The following is a 24704-nucleotide window of genomic DNA, read 5'->3' on the forward strand; positions in this document are numbered from 1 at the left end:
GCTTATCTCTTCACACTTCAGGCTCTCTGCCTTCATTCCTGATGAAGGGCTTTTTGCCCAAAACGTCGATTTCGCTGCACATTGGATGCTGCCTGAACTGCTGTACTCTTTCAGCACCACTAATCCAGAATCTGGTTTCCAGCATCTGCTCATTCCTGATGAAGGGCTTTTTGCCCAAAACGTCGATTTCGCTGCACATTGGATGCTGCCTGAACTGCTGTACTCTTTCAGCACCACTAATCCAGAATCTGGTTTCCAGCATCTGCAGGCATTGTTTTTACCTTTTTTCTCCTCAGGATCTTACATTTCAATTAAGTCACTTCTTACTCTTTCAAAGTCCAGTTTCCTGAAGTCTAACCATTCTTCATAAGTCAATCTGTCTTTTCCAGGTGTTTTAGTCTAGTAAAAGTCTTTGAATTACTTCCAACACATTTCTTTAAATAAGGAAATACCACAGTACTCTAGATGTTACTGCATCAGTTCCCTATATAACTGAAGCATCACCTTCCTAAATTAGTATTCAACTCCTCTCAGGATAAATGATAACATTCTATTAGCCTTCCTAATTGCTTGCTATATCTGAAAACTAAACTTGTGCAATTCTGTATGAAGGCATCCAACAGCTCACCTTTTGATAACATACTTTTGTTATTCTTCCTGCCAAAAAGGACATTTTCAAATTTTACACACCATTTGACAGATCTTTGTCAACTCATTTAACCAATTTAACCTCCTTTGGTCCTTTTCCCAACTTACTTGTCTACTCTTCACCAGTAATTACATCTACAGTAACTTCTGTCCCTTAATTTATATGCATTTTAAAAAGTTCAGGCCCCAGTGCTGATTCCTGAGACTCCCCATGCATTACTCCTTGCCAAACCAAAACCAATTCTCCATGTACACCTGTTTTCTGTTCCCTGTTAGCTAGCCAAGCTTCTATTCAACTAATCACGTCACCTCCTTTCTCAGGAGCTTTCTATTTTCCACAATAACCTCAAGTTGCACCTGACCAAGTGCTTACTGGAAATCTGAGTACAGTACCTCCACTGGTTCCCTTTATCCATAGCATGTCTTATATCTTCACAGCTCTTCAGTAGCTTGAGAATTGCTGATATAAGATGCATTCTGGTGAAACTTTTTGTGTTGAGCTCACCAGGACAATTCACAAGAATTACCAAAATAAAGGGGAAATCTTTTTTCATTCCGTGTGAAAGGAGAATACTGATTGGTTGATAATTTGACTCTGATTTACATGTTGCCATCAATAATGTACCAGTTAGATGATGATTGACAATTAATCACCAAACTTTGTTTCAATTTAAATCAGGCAAGGCGATTCTGTTTGGTAACTGCAACAGCCTGAGCAATTAACCAGAAAATGAATGTCAATTTTTTTTCAAGTTGCAAAGGGCATAATGTATGTTCCTATTCTTTCTGCATGTGAAGTAAAGGGCACGGCATACTGATGTATGTAGTTTTCATAACAAGGCCGACTGACAATCCTAGATTGATTGGCAGAGTAAGCCTTGGTACACTCATGTTTATTTAACAAATGCTGTTCAATGGTCAATTACATCAAATGTTTGAAATGTGTTTTTCAAGCAGAGGCTGGTTGGGAAAGGACAGGCTCTTTACTTTGTTGCAAACAGCTGAAGTGACAGGTGAAGCTAGCTGTTTCTCACTGCTGCTGTACAGGAGCAACACGAGTGGTGTTCACAAATAACAGGACATTGACATTGAGGCAGAAAGGCACTCTGTCTACCACACAAATTAACAATGTGGTATATGAGTTTCAGTGCCAGTGTTCTGACACACATGGAGGCCAAATATCCAAAAGACTGGCCAATCAAATCTATCCATCCACTGTCTACTTACCAAGCTATCAACACTGTCTTGGCATACAATATATGTAATTCTTCCCTACGTGTTTCTCCACTGTCTGTGTGGAGTTTGCACGTTCTCCCCGTGTCTGCGTGGGTTTCCTCCGGGTGCTCCGGTTTCCTCCCACAGCCCAAAGATGTGCAGGTCAGGTGAATTGGCCATGCTAAATTGCCCGTAGTGTTAGGTTAGGGGTATGGGTGGGTTGCGCTTCGGCGGGTCGGTGTGGACTTGTTGGGCCGAAGGGCCTGTTTCCACACTGTAAAGTAATCTAATCTAATGTATCCTGATCTGTGAATAGAAAATAACTAAGATCAGAACAGATGAGAAACCTCAAAAATAATCTTCTGGAAACAATGCCATGATAACAATCATCATTTCTTAACTCGACACAAACCTATGTGAGATGTAGAACTTTGTTCAGGGTTCTGCATTCTAATAATACCAGCACTGGCTAACAGAGCGACCACATCATTGCTTACCAGCTTCCGGTCTTTCTTTTTTACTTTGAATGCAAAGTGTATTGAGGTAAGATTGTATTGTAATTTTGCAGCTTATCGACTTATTTGCCCATATACATTTAGATTTGCTTCGTCCATCCCTTCCTGCTATGGTCTGTTTTTCACTTCCTCTATAAACATCTTTCTCTCTTACCTTGTTTCAACTTTGGTCAATTATCACCTCTTACTAAATTTTAATTCAGTAAAAATATCTATAATTAAGAGTCTAATGTTGGTCATGGACATAAGAACAGAAGAACAAGGAGCAGGAGTAGGCCATCTGGCCCCTTGAGCCTGCTTCACCATTCAATACAATCATGGCTGACCTTTTCATGGCCTCAGATCCACTTACCCGTCCTCTCACCGTAATCCTTAATTCCTTTATTTTTCAAAAAAAATCTACTTTAGCTTTAAAAATATTTACTAAAGTCGTGTCAACTACTTCACTGGGCAAGGAATTTCATAGATTAACAACCCTCTGGGTGAAGAAGTTCCTTTTCAATTCAGTCCTAAATCTGCTCCCCCTAATTTTAAGGCTATGCCCTCTTGTCCTAGTTTCACCCGCCAGTGGAAACATCCTCTCTACTTCTATTTTATCAATTCCCTTCATAATGTTATATGTTTCTATAAGACTCCCCCTCTAATTCTTCTAACTTCCAATGAATATAATCCCAGCCTTCTCAGTCTCTCCCCAAAAGCCAACCCCCTCAACTTCAGAATCAGCCCAGTGAACCTCCTCTGCACCCCCTCCAGTGCCAGTACATCCTTTCTCAAGTAAGGAGACCAAATCTGCACACAGTACTCCAGGCATGGTCTCACCAGTACCTTGTACAGCAACAACACTACTTCTCTGCTTTGAAACCCTGCTTTTTAAGGCTGTTGATGTGGTGTATATGGACTTCAGTAAGGTTTTTGATAAGTTTCCACATGGTATGTTATTGCACAAATTACAGAATTTCAGGATTGAAGGTGACTAAGTGGTTTGGATCAGACATTGGCTAGCTGAAAGAAGATAGAGGGTGCTTGTTGATGGGAAATATTCATCCTGGAGCTCAGTTACCAGTGGTGTGCCATAAGGATTTGTCTTGGGGCCATTGCTGTTTGTCATTTTTATAAATGATCTGGAGGATGGCGTAGAAGGATGGGTTAGTAAATTTGCAGATGACACTAAAGTAGGCAGAGTTATGGATAGTGCCGAAGGATGTTGTGGGTTATATAGAGAGACATAGATAAAATGCAGAGCTGGTCTAAGAAGTGGCAAGAAGTTTAATGCAGAAAAATGTGAGGTAGTTCACTTTGGGATAAGTAACAGGAATGCAAAGTACTGGGCTAATGGTAAAATTCTTGGCAGTGCAGATGAACAGAGAGATCTCGGTGTCCAGGTGCATAAATCCCTGAAAGTTGCCACCCAAGTTGATAGGGTTGTTAAGAAGGCATATGGTGTGTTGCCGTTTATTGGTAGGGAGATTGAATTTCTGAGCCACAAGGTCATGCTTCAGCTGTCCGAGACATTGGTAAGGCTGCAACTGGACTATTGTTTGCAGTTCTGATCATGGCACTATAGGAAGGATGTGGAAGCTTTGGAAAGGGTTCAGAGGAGATTTACGAGGATGTTGCCTGATATGGAAGGAAGGTCTTACAAGGAAAAGCTGAGGGAACTGAGGCTGTTTCGTTGAATAGAAGAAAGTTGAGACGTTACTTAATCGAGACATATAAGATAATCAGAAGGTTAGATTGAGTGGACAGTGAGAGCCTTTTTCCTCAGATGGTGAAGGCTAACACAAGGGGATGTAGTTTTAAATTGAGCAGTGATAGATTTAGGACAGATATCAGGGATAGTTTCTTTATTCAGAGAGTAGTAGGGGCATGGAACAGTCTGCCTGCAACAGTAGTAGACTTGCCGATGTTAAGGTAATTTAAATGGGCATTAGTCATACATATTCTGGATTAGTGGTGCTGGAAGAGCACAGCAGTTCAGGCAGCATGACTGCTCCTCGGATGCTGCCTGAACTACTGTGCTCTTCCAGCACCACTAATCCAGAATCTGGTTTCCAGCATCTGCAGTCATTCTTTTTACCTAATTGGTCATACATATGGATAATAATGGAACGGTGTAGGTTAGAAGGGCATCAGATGACTTTCACAGGTCGGCGCAATATTGGGGGTCGAAGGGCCTGTACTGCACTGTAACGGTCTATGTTCTATGTTCTAAACTTTAACGATGAAGGACAAAATTCCATTTGCCTTCCGAATCACTTGTTGCACCTGCAGACCAACCTTCTGTGATTCATGCACAAGGACACCCAGGTCCCCCTGCACAGCAGTGTGCTGCAACTTTTTACCATTCAAGTAATAATCTTTTTTACTGTTCCTCCTAACAAAATGGATGACTTCACATTTATTAACATTGTAGGCCATCTGCCAGACCTTTGCCCACTCATTCAATGTATCCATGTTCCTCAGCAAAGTTTCACAGTCCCCTGCACACTTTGCTCTGCCACTCATCTTAGTGTCATGTGCAAACTTTGACACCATACATGTGGTCCCCAACTCCAAACCATTTATATAAATTGTAAATAATTGTGGTCCTAACACCGATCCCTGAGGCACACCACTATTCACTGATTGCCGGCCTGAAGATTATCCCCACTCTTTGCTTCCTGTTAGTCAACTAATCCTCTATCCATGCTGATACTCTACCCCTAATGTCATGCATCCTTATCTTATGCAGCAGCCTCTTATGTGGCACCTTTTTGAAGGCTTTTTGGAAATCTAGGTACACCACAACAACTGTGTCCCCGTTGTCCACCGTGTTTGCAAAGTCTTTATAGAATTCCAGAAGATTAGTCAAGCATGACCTGCCTTCATGAATCCATGCTGCATTTGCCCAAGAGGACAATGCCTCGCTATTTCTTTCTTGATAACAGACTCAAGCATCTTCCCCACTACAGAGATTAAGTTAACCACTCTATAATTCCTTGTCTTTTATCGACATCCCTTTTCAAACAGTGGCATCACATTTGCTGTTTCAATCTGCTGGGACTGCCCAAGAGTCCAGCGAATTTTGGAAAATTACTGTCAGTGCACTTGGTATTTCCCCCGCCATCTCTTTTAGTACCCTGGGATGCATTCCATCAGGGCCAGGAGACTTATCAATCCTTAGCTCATTAACTTGCTGAACACTACCTTTTCCATAATGTTATGAAGACGTGGGCTTTTAAGAGAGTAAAAGCTAGCAGTGATAGCACCAAGTGGTTCTCGATAAGGAACAATGTAACATGTACTCCAGCTATTGGGGTAGCTGGTTGCCTGGAAACAACAAAAGCAGATTCAAATTAGGCCAATCAGTTTAAATTATACCCTGAAAAATATCAAATTCCAATCAAGTTTGAATTGAGTATATTGACAGTCTTAAAAGCCAATGGCACAATCCAATGCTTTGGGGTATAAGACCGGGGAAAATTGAACTGTTGGGAGAAGAACTGCCACCAGACCAACAGATGTAGACTGCTAATGTGAACTCTCTCAAGGTACCTGTCTCGAGAAGGAGTTTGCACAGAGAAAAACCTTAACACTGACCTGGAGAGCCAATCTACCGACGAAGACAAAGAGAAGATTCCGCTGCTGGCTGGTTTTAAAATTTGAATTTTTCTGTAAAACTTAATTGGGAATTTTATCAAACTAGTATCATAGAAGGGAATGTCAAGGATAGGTTAGCTGAAGGAATCGTAAATAGTCATTAGTTAATTATTCTCTGTTATACTTCAAGAAATAAAGTTGCTAATTTTTACTTTAAGTAGTTCTTGGCCACTCAAATTACTACAGATTACTGCACGGAACGAAACTTTTCTGTGTTGCTGGTTTTAAATTAAGCAGGACGGTTTACCCCGTGTCATAACAGTAATAATGATTGTTTCCAGGTCCTCATCTACCTTCATCTCTTTCTAGATTAGAGTGGTGTTGGAAAATCACAACCGGTCAGGCAGCCTCCGAGGAGCAGGAAAATTGACGTTTTGGGTAAAAGCCCTTCATCAGGAGTCCTGATGAAGGTATAAAGGTGACATCTCAGGTCATACAATGCAGAGGGACCTGTGTGATATTCCTGCCCCTCGGATGCTGCCCGACCGGCTGTGCTTTTCCAGCACCACTCTAATCTAGAGTCTGATTTCCAGCATCTGCAGTCCTCACTTTTACCTTCATTTCTTTGTCAATTACTGATGTGTTGTTAGTGTTCTTCACTGTGAAGACCGATACAAAATACCTATCCAATGCCTCGGCCATTTCATCATATCCCATAACAAAATTCCCCTTCTCATCCTTTAAAGGGCCAACATTTACTTTAGCCAGTCTTTTTCATTTTATATATTTATATAAACTTTCACCAACTGTCTTTATATTCTGAGCTAGTTTATTCTCATAATCTATCTTACTTTTCTTTACAGCTTTTTTTGTGGCTTACTGTTGACCTTTAAATCTTTAACAATCTTTTCATTTCCCCCTGATCATTTTGTATACCTTCTCTTTAAATTTGATACCATCTCTTGTTTCCTTAGACACCCAGGTCAGATTGACCCTTTTTTTACAGTCCTTCCTTTTCACTGGAATATACTTTTGCTGAGCATTTTGAAAAACTGCTTTGCAAGTCCTCCACTGCTCGTCAACTGTCCTACCATAAAATCTTTGTTTCAAGTCGACTTTAGCCAAGTCCTCCCTCATTCTACTGTAGTTTCCCTTGGTTAAGCACAGGACCCTGGTATTGGACTTTATCTTCGAACTCTCCATGTGTATACAAACCTCAACCATATTGTGATTGCTGTTCCAAGAGGATCCCTAACTATGAGGTCATTAATTATTCCTGTCTCATTACACAGGACCCGATCTAGGACATCTTGCTCCCTTGTCAGTTCCATTACCTACTGTTCAAGAAAACTATCACGGATACTCTCCTCAAGGCTACCCTGGCCCTGTTGGTTCGACCAAACTACATGCAGATTAAAATCCCTCATGCTGGTAGTGGTACCATTTTTACAGGCATTAGCTACTCTTTGTTTATTGCCCACCCCAATGTGATGTTATTATATTGTGGCCTATAGATTACACCTATCAGTGACTCTTTCTTCTTAGAATTTCTAATTTCCACCCAAATGGATTCAAACTCATTCTCCATAGAAGCTATATCATCGCACAGCAACGCCCTGATATCGTCCTTAAATAAGAGAGCTACACCATCACCCTTACCTTCCTGTCTGTCCTTCTGAATACTCTGGTACCCTTGAATATTTAATTCCTAGTTGTGACCATCTGTAACCATTTTCTGTAATAGTTACCAAATCACACTCATTCGCGATGATTTGTGTCATTAAGTCATCGACCTTGTTACAAATGCTATGAGCATTCAGGTAAAGTGCCTTTTATGCTAGCTTGCTTACCCTCACAATTTGCAACATCTCATATAATATTTCCTGAGTTATCCTTCCTTTCTACTTCTTTCATAGTCTGCCTTGGACTTTAATCCTCCTGCACACATGTTAACTTGCTGCTTACTTTTTTTATTTAACATCATACCTCCTGTCGTCTTTCCCTCTCCCTTCCCCCAGCTCACTAGTTTAAAATCCTACTGACCACCTTATTTATCCTTTTCGCTAGAACACTGGTTCCAGATCGGTTCAGATGGAGACCATCCCAATGTTACAGATCCACCCCCCACACCCCCCGGTTCCAAAACTGATGTCAATGCCCCATGAAATGGAACCCCTCTTTCCCACACCAGCCCCTTAGCCACATGTTTACTGCCTTAATTTTCTTATCCCTAAGCCAATTTGCAATGGCTCAGGCAGTAATCCAGAGATTATGACCCTCGAGGACCTGTTTCTTAATTTCGTTCCTAGTGCTTGATAATCGCCAAACAGGTCCTCCATCCTAGCCTTGCCGATGTTGTTTGTCCCAATGTGCAACAACTGGATCCTCACCCTCCTGCTCCAATATCCTTTCAAGCCAGTTGGATATGTCCTGCACCCTGGCACCGGGTAGGCAACACACCATGTGGGACTCCCGATCCGGCTCGCAAAGAATACTATCTGTCCCCCTAATTATAGAATCCCCTATGACTACCATTCGCCTTTTTGCTTCCCACTCTTGAATGGTCTTTTGTACCATGGTGCCGCAGTCAGCTAGCTCATCCTCCCCGCAGCCCTATTCCTCATCTCCACAGGAAGCAAGTATCTCATACCTGATGGATAAGGTCTAAAGTCGAGGCTCCTCTATTCCTGAACTCAGGATCCCCCTACCTGCCTCACTTGCAATTACTCCCTGTTGTCCCTGATCACTAACTGAATTTGAATTACATAATCTACCAGGTGTGACTGCCTCCTGAAACAAAGTGTCCAGGTAACTCTCCCCTCCGGGATGTGCCGCAGTATTTGAAGCTCAGATTCCAGATCATCAACTCTGAGCTGGAGTTCCTCCAACACTTGTTGCAGATAGTCACTGCCATTCATAATGGGATCAGCCAACTCTCACATCATACACCTACAGCACTTCACCTACCCAGACATCTCCACTAAGTTAATTACTGTATTACTTTATACAAATGTATGAGTTAAATAATTTCTCGTAATTCTCTGAATTTTTCAATTGCAGATAATAGATAAATAAAAAAGAATGTATATTTGTAACCAATTACTCAATACAAAAGAAATGGAAATAGAAAAGCCTGACCTTATCATCACACCAGAGTCCTTTCTTTTTGTTAGAGGAGGAGGATGGGTGGGAGATACATGTGTAGTGTCTCGGGTACAGCCACTGCCCAAATATATTCCTGGCAGCTCCCTGGTCCTCGCTGTCACCTCTCCCTCTGTTGTTGTAAAATGAAGCTGTTGCTGATTGTTGGAAATATCCATGTGGTTCACAAATGTCCTTTAAGGAAGGAAATCTGCCATCCTTACCTAGCCTGGCCTGGTCTAGACCCACAGAAATTTGGTTGATTTTCAACTGCCCTGTGGGCAATTATGGATGGGAAATGGCCTAGCCAGTGACACCCACATCCACTACATGAATAAAAAAAAAGCAGTCCTAGATTAGCGACAACCTCTCTGACTCATGATGGCTTTCACAGTTTAAATTTGGCCGATTGACCTAACACATGACCTAATACATGATAAGAAGCTTCACCCACAGACTTCTTCTTGACTCTAAAAAAAAGCCATGATAACCATGAAACTATTGTTGGAAAAACCTATCTGGTTCACTAATGTCCTTACCTGGTCAGGCCAAATGTGACTCCAGACCCACAGCAATGCAATGGACTCTTAATTGCCCTCAGATCCATTAGGGACGGTAATAAATGCTGGCCTAGCCACCTCCCACGAGTGATGATCAAAAGAAATCTGATCAGCCATTGTCCTATTGTCAGAAGTCACACGACTTATAGTCCAACAGGTTTATTTGAAATTACAAGCTTTTGGAGTGACTCACAAACTGTCAGTTGGTGAGAACACAGGGAACATATTTTATCAAGTAGATGGAAGTTTGAAGTGGAAGAAAGAACTTCAAAAGACCAGCAACACTGAAATAGGAGCAAAAAAGGAACTTTGATAAGAAAGCAAAATTTTCTGAATTTTACATAAGTTGAGAAATCTCAACTGAAGACATTGAATAAAAAACCTGAAAAAAGAAGAAGTGGGTAAAACATAGCAGACTTGTGGTTTCAACACAAAACAATGAGCAGTTGGTTCCTGCAAAAGGGGGAAAAGGAAGTCTTCAATCATGGCTTTGAATGAGAGAGGGTAGTTACTGAAGTGCCTCATCCTGGTCAGGGCTGATGCAGGTCTGTAGCTGCCCTCAGCATTCAGAGTTAGGAGAGCAAGACTCCAAACTCCTTATCCGGACCAGGTAAAAACTTATCAGAAAGACCAGCATTAATTCCCTGCAGTGTTTCAATCAGAGAGCTCGCTAAATGTCTTCCCAGTGTCACCCCATTCTCTGTCGTGCTGTGACTCCAAAGTGAAAAGACTCTAATTCTTCCAGACTCTTCATCAAGGGTCTCATTTCTGTCATTTGGGTGAAAACCAACAGGAATGTGACATTTATCAATGTTTAATCCATCAGAAAAGAGGAGAAAAGGGTCAAGGGGAATATTAAGAGAAAAGGAATGAGATAAATAAATTAAAGGGCCTAAAATAGTCGATCCTATGATGTTTACAGCAGTTTTGAAGTCATATTTAGTCACAGGAATTGCTGTTCCTTCAGTGTCACTCAGTCAAAATCCTGGAATTCTCTCCCTAAGAGTTGTGGGTCTATCTACAGCACATGGACTGCAGCGGTTCAAGAAGGCAGCGCACCCCCAACTTCTCAAGGGACATCTAAGGACAGGCAATAAAGGCTGGCCCAGCCAGGCATGTCCAAGTCTTGGAAAAAATTAAAAGTTATTACCCAGAGCACAGCTTGAAAAGAGCCTGCCTGACCATTATCTCTGCACTAACCAAACTAACTGCCTTATCTGACTTCTCAGTTCTTGGCCCAAAAACACTTTTGGTTAATTCCAAGTACTCAGGTGTGCTTGTTCCTGATTTTTTAAATGGGGGAGAGGCTCACCCTCGACTGGCTTTGCCGGTAATGAGTCTCAGATTGTTCCAAACGTGTGCATTCACTGGCTGTTACCTCCTGTCAGAGTTAGGGAGGTAGGACTGAGCACTTTGAAGCAGCATTGGGTCATTTCACCCTTTATATCCGCTCTTGGATAACTGAGAGGTTTTACAGGGCAGTGTTGGAGAACAGAAAGATCTAGGGTTCAGGTTCGTAATTCTTTAAAGGTTGTATCAAAAGGTTGGGTAAGACACTTTTTAGCATGCTTGCCTTCATTGCTCAGACCACTGAGTATGGGAGTTGGGACATCATGTTGAGTTTGTACAAGACATTGGTGAGGCCTCTTCTCAAGTACTGTGACGAGTTCTGGTCATCTGATTACAGGAAGGATATTATTAAATGGTCGAGGGTTCAGAAAATATTGACCAGGATGTTGCTGGCAATGGAGAGTTTGACTTATAAAAACAGGCTAAATAGGCTGGAAATTTTTTCATCTTTTCAAGATTTATAAAATTGAGTGTCAAAAATAAGGTGAATAGCAAGGGTCTTTTCCCCAGGATGATTGAGTTCAAAACTACTTTGGAGATGAGAGGAGAAAGCTTCAGAAAGGACATGACGGGCAACTGTTTTTAAGGAGAGTGATTTGTGTGTGGAATGAACTGCCAGAAGACGTCATGGGTGCACATACAGTCACAACGTTTAAAGACATTTGGATAGGTTTGTGAATAGGGAAGGTTTGGAGGGGTATGGGTCAAACACAGGCAGGTGGGACTAGCTTAGTTATGGAACATGGTCGGCATTGACTTGTTGGACCAAAGAGTTTGTTTTCATGCTCCATGATTATGATTCCATCTTTCAATTAGATCATGGTTGATTGGGTTGTGGTCTCAGTTGAACATTCCTGCCTGTTCCTGATAATCTTTAGATGGTTTACATGAGGGATGTAGATGGAATATCTGTAAGTTTGCAGATGACACAAAGCTGGGTGGGAAGGTGAGCTGGGAGGAGACCATCGAGATGCTTCAGTGTGAATTGGACAAACTCAGTCAATAGGCAAAACATGTCAGATGCAGTATAATGTGGATAAATGTGGGAAGGCAGATGATGACCTGAACAAGCCATGAAATGAAAGAGGAGAGCGTGCAACAAGACCTGGGTGCGCTCATACATTAGACGGTAAGCATGAAGATGCAGCAGGTGATAAAGAAGGCAAATGGTTATTGTTGTACATTGGCCTTCATCTCTATACAGGAGCAGGGATGTGTGGCTGCAATTGTACAGAGCCTTGGTGAGACCACACCTGCGATACTGTGAGCAGTTTTGCTCCCTAATCTGAGGAAGGATGTTCTTGCTGCAGAGGGAGTGCAGCAATGGTTTACCAGTCTGATTACTGGGATGGTAGGACAGATGGATGAGGGTAAGTTGAATCAATTAGCATCACATTTGTCCAGATAAATGAGGGACGATCTAATGGACACCTATAAAATTCTAACAGGATGGGAGGAGGTAGATGCAGGAAGGTTGTTCCTGATGGTGGGAGAGTCCAGAATGAGAGGTCATTGACTAAGAATTTGGATAAACCATTTACGATTGAGATGAGGCGGAATTTTTTTTTAACCTAGAGAGTGGTGAGCCTGCAGAATTCACTACCACAGAAAGTGGTCAAGGCCAAAACATTGCATGATTTCAGGAAGGAGCTAGATATAGCACTTGGGCTAAAGGGATCAAATGATATGGGGAGAAAGCAGGAACAGGCTATTGAATTGGACAATCAGCTGGAGAATGCTCAAAAGGCTGAATGGCTGAAAGGCTGAAATGCTCCTCATTTCATAGTTTCTATGTTCCTAACCCTGCAGTCCCTTGAATACCAAAATCCTACTGTATACAATCATCAATAATCTCAACCACACAGCCTCCTCTTGCTCTGGTGAAGAGAATGCCACACCTCCTCCACCCCCACAACCCAAGAAAAATAATCTCTTCACACATTTGCCTTAAAAGGATGAATTGTTCTTGTGAAACTGTGGTCACATGTTTCTGTCTCCCAGGCAAGTGGAAATATCCTCAGGGTATCAACCTCCTCTTGATTGCCCCCAGAGTGGGAGTTCAGTAGAGAATCTCCTGTGTTGCACTCCCATACCCAAACCCTCTCAGATATAACTGCTGACCAATTGAGTTAAAAAAAAATAAAGAGGGTTTTGTTTCCCAAAACATTTATATAAAGTGGTCTATTACTGCAATAGCCAGGAGATTTGCTTCTGTTTCACAATGTCCTCTTGCCAAAGTCTTCCATTTCGCTGTTAATTACCAACTAAAAACCGATTATTTCAAAAGAGTTATGGGAAATAGAGTTTGTGAAAAATAAATTTCCAAACACCAACAGCAAATGCAGAGGAGATGTTTGAACAGCTTGAAGTTGTTTTCAACAGAACACAGAACAGTCCAAAGATTGTGTGTTAGGTGAACTGGCCATGCTAAAAATTGCCCGCAGAATCTAGTGGTGTGCAGGTTAGGTGAGTTAGCCATGTTAAAAACCCCATGAAGGGATTGGGTGTGATGCTCTTCACAGAATCGGTATAAACTCAATGGGCTGAATAGTCTCTTTCTGCATTGTAATCATAGAATCCCTATGATGAAAAACACCATTCATCCCATTGCGTCTGCACCAACTCTATGAAAAGCAGCTAGCCCCCTATGCCATCCTTGTAACCCCCGCGTTTGCCATGACTAATCCACCTAGCGTGCACATCCCCGGACGCCATGGGAAATATAGCATGGCCAAACAACTTAACCTGCACACCTTTGGATTATAGAAGGAAACCGGAACACCCAAAGGAAACACTTGCAGACATGGGGAGATGTGCAAACTCCACACAGGCAGTCACCCAAGGTTGGAATCAAACCTGGTGCTGTGAGGCTGCAGTGCTAACCATTGGGCCACCGTGCTGCCCATAAGGATTCTATTTGTTGACATGTCCCTAATCCACTTATTCAGAGATTTTATGACAAACTTCTGGAGCAGGTGGGATTTAAACTGAGACCCCTGGTTCAGAGATAGGGACACTACCACTGCACCGGAGTGATTTATGTCAGGCTCAGGCATGAATACTATATGCACATTGTTCATCCTTTGGGTGAACAGTGTCAGAGGACAGGGATCCACACACATAGAACTACTTTAATCACCATCATGTTGATCCATAATCTCTAATTTTGTTTTTCCATTATACCTCCCTGTATCCTTGTTACCAGTGGTAAACTTATCACAGACACTCACCCTTATGGAAAGGGGCCACTGAGTTCTTTGTGTCAAATCCACACAACAAATATTTGATGAAAATAATCCCATTTTCCAGCTTTTGGCCCACTGACAATACAAGTGAATATCTAAGTGTTGCTTCAATCCAGATCTCACTGTCTGTAAGGTTGGGAGAGTCAGAAGCCCTCATTATTTAGATACGCACTTGAGATTGAGAGGAAGTGTGGACTGCAGATGTTGGAGAGTCAGAGTCAAAAGGTGAGGTGCTGGAAAAGTGCTGCAGGTCAGGCAGCATCCAAGGAGCAGGAGAGATGATGTATTGGGCATAAGCACCATTATCAGAAATGTGGAGCTGGAAAGGGGGTGCTGAGAGATAAATAGGAGGGTGGGGGTAGGGCTGTGGTAGATTAGATTCCCTACAGTGTGGAAACAGGTCCTTCGGTCCAACAAGTCCACATCGACCCTCCAAAGAGTAACCCACCCAGACCCATTTCCCTTTGACTAAGGTACCTAACACTATGGGCAATTTAGTATGGCCAATTCACCTGACCTGCACATCTTTGGACTGTGGGAGCACCCAGAGGAAACCCACGCAGATAAGGAGAGAATGTGCAAGTTCCACACAGACAGTTAGCCAAGGTTGAATCGAACTCAGGTCCCTCACGCTGTGAGGCAGCAGTGCTAACCACTGAGCTACCATGTTAGAGGTAGTTGGGAAGGTGATAGGTAGATGAAGGTGGGGGTGTGACTATGAGAGATCATTGGAAAGGGTGGAGCGGATGGGTGGGAAGGAAAATGGACAGGTAGGACAGATTAAGAGAGGTATGATGAGTTGAAGGGTCGGATCTGGGATCGGTTGGGGGAGGAGAGATTTGGAAAAAGAAACAAAACAAACATAGAAAATTACAGCACAAGGAAAGGCCTTTCGGGCCTTACAAGCCTGGGCCGATCTAGATTCTCTATTGAAACCTAATGCCTATTTTCTAAGGATCTGTATCCCTTTGCTCCCTGCCTATTCATGTATCTATCGAGATATATCTTAAATGATGCTATCGTGCCCACCTCGGCCACGTCCGCTGGTAACACGTTACAGGCCCCCACCACCCTCTGCGTAAATAACTTTCCAAGTATATCTCCCTAAACATTTCCCCCTCACTTTGACCTCGTGACCCCTAGTTATTGAGTCCCCCACTTTGGGAAAAAGCTTCTTACTATCCATCCTGTCTATACCTCTCATGATTTTTAGACCTCAATCAAGTCCCCACTCAACCACCGTCTTTCTAATGAAAATGATCCTAATCTACTCAACCTCTCTTCGCAGCTAGCACCCTCCATACAAGGTAACATCCTGGTGAACCTCCTCTACACCCTTTCCAAAGCATCCACTTCCATTTAGTAATGTGGTGACCAGAACTGTACACAGTATTCCAAATGTGGCAAACTGTAACATGACCTGCCAACTCTTGTATGCAATATTTCGTCCAATGAAGAAAAGCATGCCATATGCCTTCTTGACCACTCTATTGACTTGCGTTGTTACCTTCAGACCTGAACGCCCAGATCTCTTTGTACATCAACTTTCTGCAGGACATTTCAATTTACGATATAGTTCGCTCTTGATCTGGATCTTCCAAAATGCATCACCTCTGCATTTGCCTGGATTGAACGGCACCTGCCTTTTCTCTGCCCAACTCTCCAATCTATCTATATTCTGCTGTATTCTTTGACAGTCCCCTTCACTATCTGCTACTCCACCAATCCTTGTGTCATCTGCAAACGTGCTATTTAGGCCACCTATACCTACCTTCAAATTAATTTATGTATATCACAAACAACAGTGGTCTCAGCATGGATCTCTCTGGAACAACACTGGTCACAGATCTCCATTTTTTGAAACTCCCTTCCACTATTTCTTTCTGTTTCCTGTTGTCCAGCCTGTTCTCTATCCACTTCGCTCGTATATCCTGGACCCCATGAGACTTTACCTTCCATGGGGAACCGAATCAAACGCCTTACTAAAGTCCATGTATGTGACATCTACAGCCCTTTCCCAATCAATCAACTTTATCACTTCCTCAAATAATTCTATTTGGTTTGTAAGACATGACTTTCCCTGCACAAAACCATGCTGCCTATCACTGATAAGCCCATTTTCTTCCAAATGGGAATAGATCCTATCCCTCAGTTTCTTCTCCAGCAACTTTCCTATCACTGACAGCAAGCTCACCAGTCTATAATTACATGGATTATCCTTGCTACCCTTTTTAAACAAGAGGACAAGATTAACAATTCCCCAGTCCTCTGGGACTTCACACATGTTCAAAGATGCTGCAAAGATATCTGTTAAAGCCCCAGCTATTTCCTCTCTCACTTCCCTCAGAAATCTGGGATAGATCCCATCCAGATCTACGGACTTGTCCACCTTAATGTCTTTTAGAATACCCAACACTTCTGCCCTCCTTATGCTAATTTGACCTAGAGTACTCAAAGATCTATCCCTAACCTCAACATTCGTCATATCCCTCTCCTCGGTGAATATCGATGCAAAGTACTCATTAAGACCCTCACCTATTTTCTCTGACTCCAAGCATAACTTCCCTCCTTTGTCCTTGAGTAGGCCGACCCTTTCCCTAGTTATCCTCTGACTCCTTACATATAAATAAAAGGCTTTGAGATTTTCCTTAAACCTGTTTGATAAAGACATCTCATGGCCCCTTTTAACCTTCTTAATTCCTCATTTCAGATTGGTGTTTTCTTCCCGATATTCTTCCAAAGCTTTGTCTGTCTTCAGTCGGCTAGACCTTATGTACACTTCCTTTTTCCTTTTGGCTAGTCTCACAATTTCACATGTCATCCATGTTCCCTAACCTTGTCATTTTTCTCCCTCATTTCCACAGGAACAGACCTCTCCTGAACTCTAATCAAACTCTCTTTCAAAGCCTCCCACATATTGAACGTGGATTTACCTTCAAACAGCTGTTCCCAATTCACATTCTCCAGCTCCTGCTGAATTTTGCTCTAGTTGACCTTCACTCAGTTTATCACTCTTCCTTTTGGACCACTCTCGTCTTTGTCCCTGAGTATTCTAAAATTTACGGAATTGTGATCACTATTCCCAAAGCAATCTCCTACTGAAACTTCAAATACCTGGCCGGACTCATTTCCCAACACCAGGTCCAGTATGGCCCCTTCTCGAATTGGACTATTTACACACTGCTTCAGAAAACCCTCCTGGATGCTCCTTACAACTTCTGTTCCATATAGACCTCCAATACTAAGTGAATCCCAGATTAATGTTGGGAAAATTAAAATCTCCTATCACCACCACCCTGTTGCTCCTATATCTTTGCATGATCTGATTACATATTTGGACCTATAGCTCATGCTCGCTGGAGGGAGCTCTGCAGTACAGCCCCAACATTGTTACTGCACTCTTCCTATTTCTGAGCTCTACCCATAATGCCTCACTGCTCGAATCTTCCATAGTGCCCTCCTTCAGCACAGCTTTGATATTTTCTTTGACCTGTAATGCAACTCTTCCATCCCTTTTATCTCCCTCTCCATCCCACCTGACATCCTGGGATATTTTGTTCCCATTAATGCCCTTCCCTCAACCAAGTCTCGGTAATAAGAATAACATCATATTCCCAGGTACTAATCCAAGCCATAAATGGGCGGCACGGTGGCACAGTGGTTAGCACTGCTGCCTCACAGCGCTAGAGACCCAGGTTCAATTCCTGCCTCAGACGACTGACTGTGTGGAGTCAGCACGTTCTCCCTGTGTCTGTATGGATTTCCTCCCACAGGTCAGGTGAATTGGCCATGCTAAATTGCTTGTGGTGTTAGGTAAAGGGGTAATGGGTCTGGGTGGGTTGTGGTTCGGTGTGGACTTGTTGGGCCGAAGGGCCTGTTTCCACACTGTAAGTATTCTAATTCAAAAAAAATCTAATTCCAATTCATCTGCCTTACTCACTACACTTCTTACATTAAAACAAATGCACTTCTGAGTTCATCATCTGCTCCCTGCTGCCTCTTTCCCTTAGTCACACTGACTTCATTATCTAATTCCTTACAGGCTTTAGTTATCACCTCTTTACTGCCCACTAACCTCCTCATTTGGATCCCACCTCCTTGCCACATTAGTTTAAACCCTCCCTAACAGCATTAGCAAAAGCACACCCTAGGACTTTGGGTCCAGTTTGGCCCAGGCGTAGACCGTCCAATTTGTAATAGCCCCACTCTCCCAGAACTGGTCCCAATGTCTGAAAAATCTGAACCCCTCCCTCCTGCACCACCTCTCAAGCCATGCATTCAGCCTGCATTCTATCATTCCTACTCTGACTAGTGTGTGGCACTAGTAGCAATTTTGAGATTACTACATCTGAGGTCCTATGTTTTAACATGACTCCTAACTCCCTAAACTCTGCTTGTCGGACCTCATCCTGTTTTCTGCCTATATCGTTTGTGCCTATATGCACCATGAAAACTGGCTGTTCACCCTTCCTCTTGAGAATTTTCTGCAGCCGATCCAACACATCCCTGACCCGTGTACCTGGGAGGCAATATGCCATGCAGGAGTCTTGTTTTTGACCACAGAACTCACCTATCTACTCCCCTCACAAGTGAATCCCCTGTGACTATTGCCCTTCCATTCTTTTTCTGCTTGTCTCTGCAGCAGAGCCAGCCACAGTGCCATGAACCTGGCTACTGCTGCCTTCCCTTGGTGAGCCATCTCCCCCACCAGTATCCAAAACAGTGTACCTGTTTTGGAAGAGGATGACTGCAGGGATACCTGCACTGCCTTCCTGCTCTTTCTCTGCCTTTTGGTCACCCATTCCCTTTCCCCCTTTGCAATCCTAATCTGTAGTGTGACCAATTTGCTAAACATGCTATCCATGACCCCCTCAGTATCATGTATGCTCCAGAGTGAGTTCATCTGCAGCTCCAGAGCCATCATGTGGTCTAAGAAGAGCTGCAGCTGGACATACTTCCTGCACATGAAGGAGCTAGGGACATCAGCTGCATCCCTGAGCTCCCACATTGAGCAAGAGGAGCATAATACCGGTCTGAGCTTTCCTGCCATTTTTAATCTTAAACCTAACTTAATCTTAATTTAGATAAACAAAAAAGGAAAAAAAAATGTTTTTACCAATCACACAATAAAATTTTAAAAATGAAATGCAAAATCCTTACCATATCAACTCACCACAGAGTCATTTTTTTGGTTAGAGGAGGAGGACAGGTAGGAGACACTACGCCTAGAGTATCTCAGGTTCAGCCACTGCCCAAATATATCAGTTTACTCACCTTCCCAGTGCACAATTCAACCGCTCCTATTCAGCTCCTCACTGCTGCAAATGGAGGCCTGTTCCTCAGGGTAAGTCCCTTTGAAGTGGGAAATTTACCTTCCCAGCAACTCCTGGTACTCTCTCTCTCTCTCTCGCCTCGCTGCTCCCAAAAATGGAAACTAATAAAGTTGATGTTGAAGGGTCCCCCAAGGCAGAAAATGAGGTGTTCTTCCTTCAGGTGTCAGGCGGTTTGAATTTGGCAATGGAGAAAGCCCAGGACTTGCATGTCCTCGGTGGAGTGGGAGGGGGAGTTGAAGCAGTTGGCCACAGGGCAGTGGGGTTGTTGGGTGCATCTGTACCAGAGATGTTCCCAAACAGTTCCACGAGTTGGCGTTCTGTCTCCTCAATGTAGAGGAGACCACTTTGAAAGCAACGAGCACAGTAGATGATGTGGGTGGATGTGCAGGAGAATCTCTGCTGGATGTGAAAAGATGTTGTGGGACCTTGGGCAGAGATGAGGGGGGAGTGTGTGCACAGGTTTTACACCTCTTGTGGTGGCAAGGGAAGGTGCTAGGAGGGGACAGTGCATTGGTGGGATATGTGGACCTAACGAGGGAGCCATGGAGGGAAACGTCTCTGCGATTAATTTACAAACAATACCTCTTATATTCACATCCAATTCATAATTCATCAGTTAAGATCTCATTGAAAGGTAGAGAGACTTGATAGGCTGAATGTCTTCCTCCTCCTGCTTCTATTAGCTATCATCCTATATTCTGGTATGTTGCCTCAAAACAACACCAGGCACACACACACACACACACACACACACAAATATACACGTACACAGACACACACACACACCACAACACACACACTCGAACCCACACACACACACAGATGCACACTCACACAGACACACCCACACACCCACACACACTCACACACACTCACTCACACACACTCACACACACACACACACAGGCACACAGACACACACACACACACACACACATGTAAATACATGTTGACTACCTCATTCCTTTCTTCAAACATAAAGTGACATTTGTGGCTTTTGATTTCAATAACATAATCCCCTGTTCTGCAAACTTTCAAATATGATGTGACCATCATCATCATTTCTTCTTCTGTCTTATTAATATCCTGACATAGAAATCACCAGAAATCCCTGCAGATTTATTTATCTCCAATCCCAAAGCTTACTTCATTTCTTAAAATTTAATAAGTCCAATTTTTTTGTCTTGATTGGCCTGTAAGGTTTTCAATGAGCTACCTGTCTATTTCCTCTTTATTCACCATCGTCTAAATCTGTCCTTCTTGGGTCCATTCATCCAACTAAGTCACTTATTTTCTCTTAAAATAATTAAAAGAAAGTTTTTATATTGTACACAAGCCTTTTATTTGGCATTCATCTTCATACTTACTGTGAATCCATAAGAGCAAAAGATACAGAAGCAGAATTCATTCCTTTGGCCCATCAAGTCTTATCTGCCATTTGATCATGGCTGATCTGTCTTTTAACCCTATTTTCCCCTCGATGGCAATGAGATTCACTATCATCTGGCACCATCTCATCTCTTTCTTACTTTTTTATCTTTTCTTTACGCTGTCTCTGTTTCTTGTGAAATCCGGGCAAATACGAGGTGATGCATTTTGGAAGATCCAGTTCAAGAGCGAACTATATGGTAAATTGAAAATGCCCTGGGGAAAATTGATGTACAGTGAGATCTGGGTGTTCAGGTCCATTGTTCCCTGAAGGTGGCAACGCAGGTCAGTAGAGTTGTCAAGAAGACATATGGCATGCTTTCTTTCATTGGACAGGGTATTGAGTACAAGAGGTACAGTTGTATAAGACTTTGGTTCAGCCACATTTGGAATACTATGTACAGTTTTGGTTGCCACATTACAAAAGGATGTGGATGCTTTGGAGAAGGTACAGAGCAGTTTAACTAGGATGTTGCCTGGTATGGAGTGTGGTAGCTATGAAGAGAGGTTGAGTAAATTCGGATCATTTTCATTAGAAAGACAGAGGTTGGGGGGGGGACTTGATTGAGGTCTACAAAATCATGAAAGTTATAGACAGCGTGGATAGCAAGAAGCCTTTTCCCAAACTGGGGGATTCGATTACTAAGGATCACAAGTTCAAAATGAGAGGGAAAAAGTTTAGGGGAGATATTGGTGGGAAGTTCTTCAAGCAGATGGTGGTGGGTGTCTGGAACGTGTTGCCAGCAGAGGTGGTAGAGGCGGGCACGATAGCGTCATATAAGATGTATCTAGACAGGTACATGATTGGGCAGGGTGCAGACCCTTAGAAAATAGGCGACAAGTTTCCTTAGAGGATCTGGATCAGCGCAGGCTTGAAGGGCTGAAGGGCCTGTTCCTGTGCTGTAATGTTCTTCGTTCTTTCTTTGTTCTACCGTATTAATATTACCTTGACCTCAGAGATAGTGCCTATTGTCTGTTACCTCATGGCGTGATTGTTCATCAAAAGTCTGCACTAAAACAGCTGGATGACTTCTCAACCTGCAATTGAGATTATTTCTCTCCAAATGTACTCGTCTCCCACATGCTAATGACTGACCTGTGCTGCTCAGTGTCAAATCTCACACTGTACTTACCCATTGAATCATAGAAACTCTAAGTGAGATTTCAGTTTGAGAACAAAAGAAAAGTGATGACAAAATACCCAACTCATACACTTCTGTCTGACCCGTGAATCAATCTCCAAAACACAATGAAAACGAAAAGCCAGTCCTGGACATTTACTTACCCACTACGAGACAAAGGGTCAGAGTCAGGGTTGAGAATGTCCAGCCAAACATTTCAAGTGAAGCTATGTTTCAAATTCTAAAGTCTAACTGTTTCACACGCAGAATGCTGTGACACTGCTGATATTGCAGAGGTGGCTGAATTTGACTCTACTTCCCTACTCAGTTGTCACGGCTTGAACACAAACCGCAAAAAGAGGAATGCATGCGTAATTGGGACTGTCCTCAGAAAACAAGTCACCAATCAGTGTCAAAGCAATGAAATGAATTTGTACTGATCATACCCAAATGCCTTTCATTTGAATTCAGGGACCCACGCTATTGTCAAAATTCATAGGCTCTGTGTTAGCTTTAGTCTGGGCTCTGACAGATTACACAAAGAGGGATCCAGGTTATAAGTGATTAGAAAGTTGTTTATTAGTCTGTGAGAAAGTAACAGCTCAAGCATATATCAAAGGTAAATGAGCAGGAGAGGTTGTTCCACCTGGGTCAGGTGAGTATGGGTTAACTGGGTGGGCACACACACTGCTGTATGGGCAGGGGTGGTGATGGCCTCATGGTATTATCGCTGGACTGTTAATCCAGATAGCCAGGTCATGTTCTGGGGACCCAGGTTCGAATCCTGCTTTGGCAGGTGTTTGAATTTGAATTCAACAAAAATCTGGAATTAAGAGTCTAATAATGACAATGAATTCAATTGTTGGGAAAAACCCATCCGGTTCACTAATGTCCTTCAGGAGAGGAAACTACCATCCTTACCTGTTCTGGTCTATATGTGACTCCAGACCCACAGTAATGTGGTTAACTCTTAGGGATAGACAATAAATACGGGCCTTGCCAGTGATGTCCTCATCCCATGAATGAATCAAAAAAAAGTCTGGAGATCCCTGGCAGTGCAGCAGTCTGCTCTCTCACAGTGAATGTTACAAAGCCTTCTCTCCCAACCCAATCCTCCATCTTCCAACAACTGTTTTTGGGCAGATTCAGCCCAATGACAAGGATTCAGCCCTCCAATCCCCAAGCACCTGCTAATGTACAAATATCCAAAGGACAGTACGGATTAAGATCAGGAGTAGGCCATTCAGCCCATTGAGCCTGTTCTGTCATTCCACACAGATCGTGGATGATCTGATTCTCCACATTCCCACCCATCCGTGATAACTGTTTAAGAAACATCTATTCATCTCTGTTTTAAAAATATCCAAGAACTTTGCTTCCATCACCTTTTGCAGGAAGAGTTCTAAAAATGTTTGACTCTCTGTGAGACTGGTTTTTTTTCCTCACCTCTGTCATAAACACGCACTCTCTTATTTTTAAACTCTGTCCCCTAGTTCTAGATTCTCCTACAACAAGAGGAAACATCCTTTCCACATCCACCCGATAAATTCCCCTCAGGATTGTCATGCTTCAATTAACTCACCCCGCACTCTTCCAAACTCCCAGCAGATACAAAAATTGGATGAAGAACTATGGATGCTGGAAATAGAGTCATAAAATCATAGAGACATACAGCATAGAAACAGGCCCTTCAGCCCATCATGTCTATGCTGACCAACAAACTACACTAATCCCATTTACCTTCAACTGGTACATTGCCAACTGTGCCCTGGCATTTAAAGTCCATCCAGCAGCTTCTTCAATGTTATGAGAGTACTTTCCTCCACCTCATCTCAGGCAGTACCTTCCATTTTTCTACTACCCTCTGAGGGAGAAAGGTTTTTCCTCTAAACCACTTACTCCTCACCTTAAACCTATGCCCTGTGGTGTTAAACACATCTGCCATGGAGAAAAGACTCTCACAATCCACTCAGTCTATACATCTCATAATACTGTAGACCTCAATCAGATCCCCCTCACCCCCTCTGTTCCAGGGAAAGTGAACCCAGCCTATCTCGTGTCTCCTCATAACTGAGACTTTGCATCCAAGGCAACGTCCTGGTGAATCTCCTCTGCACCCTCTTCAGTGCAATCATAACCTTCTGTTAGCGTGGTGACCAGAACTGTGCACAATGTTCTATCTGTGGGTGAACCAATATTTTATAAAGTTCCACAAGTATTCCCTGTTCCTATATTCTACACCCTGGCTAATGAAGGTAAACATCCCATATGCCTTCTTCCCCTTCCTGTCTACCTGTGCTGACACCTTCAGGGATGTGTGGACTTGTCCCTCAGTGCTCCCTAGGGACAAACCATTCCTTGTGCATATACCTCCCTTATACCTTCCAAAGTGCATCACATCACACTTATCAGGGTTAAATTTCTTCTGTTATTGCTCTGCCCAATTTACCAGCTGATCAATATCAGACTGTAGACTGAAACCATCCTCACTATCAACAGCTCCACCGATTTTCATCTCATCTGCAAAATAATGAATTATACTTCCTCTATTCACATTCAAGTCATTAAT

General features: G+C 42.8%; 1 protein-coding gene across 3 annotated transcripts in view; it reads right to left on the reverse strand.

Annotated features, from left to right (window-relative positions):
• LOC122552550 (V-set and immunoglobulin domain-containing protein 1-like) overlaps window positions 1-24704 on the reverse strand; it is a 93252-nt gene that overhangs the window by 46374 nt on the left and 22174 nt on the right. For 2 of the 3 annotated variants that reach the window (XM_043695246.1, XM_043695244.1), the window contains exon 1: window positions 22300-22423. The exons of the other annotated variant lie outside the window; for it this stretch is intronic. In XM_043695246.1, the coding sequence (XP_043551181.1) occupies window positions 22300-22351 (52 nt within the window). In that variant the 5' untranslated portion in view covers window positions 22352-22423. Of the gene's footprint in view, window positions 1-22299; window positions 22424-24704 lie in introns of those variants that run through there. 3 annotated transcript variants of the gene reach the window in all.

The sequence above is a fragment of the Chiloscyllium plagiosum genome, chromosome 9 (genome assembly GCF_004010195.1).
Source record: "Chiloscyllium plagiosum isolate BGI_BamShark_2017 chromosome 9, ASM401019v2, whole genome shotgun sequence".
NCBI classification, from domain to species: domain Eukaryota; kingdom Metazoa; phylum Chordata; class Chondrichthyes; order Orectolobiformes; family Hemiscylliidae; genus Chiloscyllium; species Chiloscyllium plagiosum.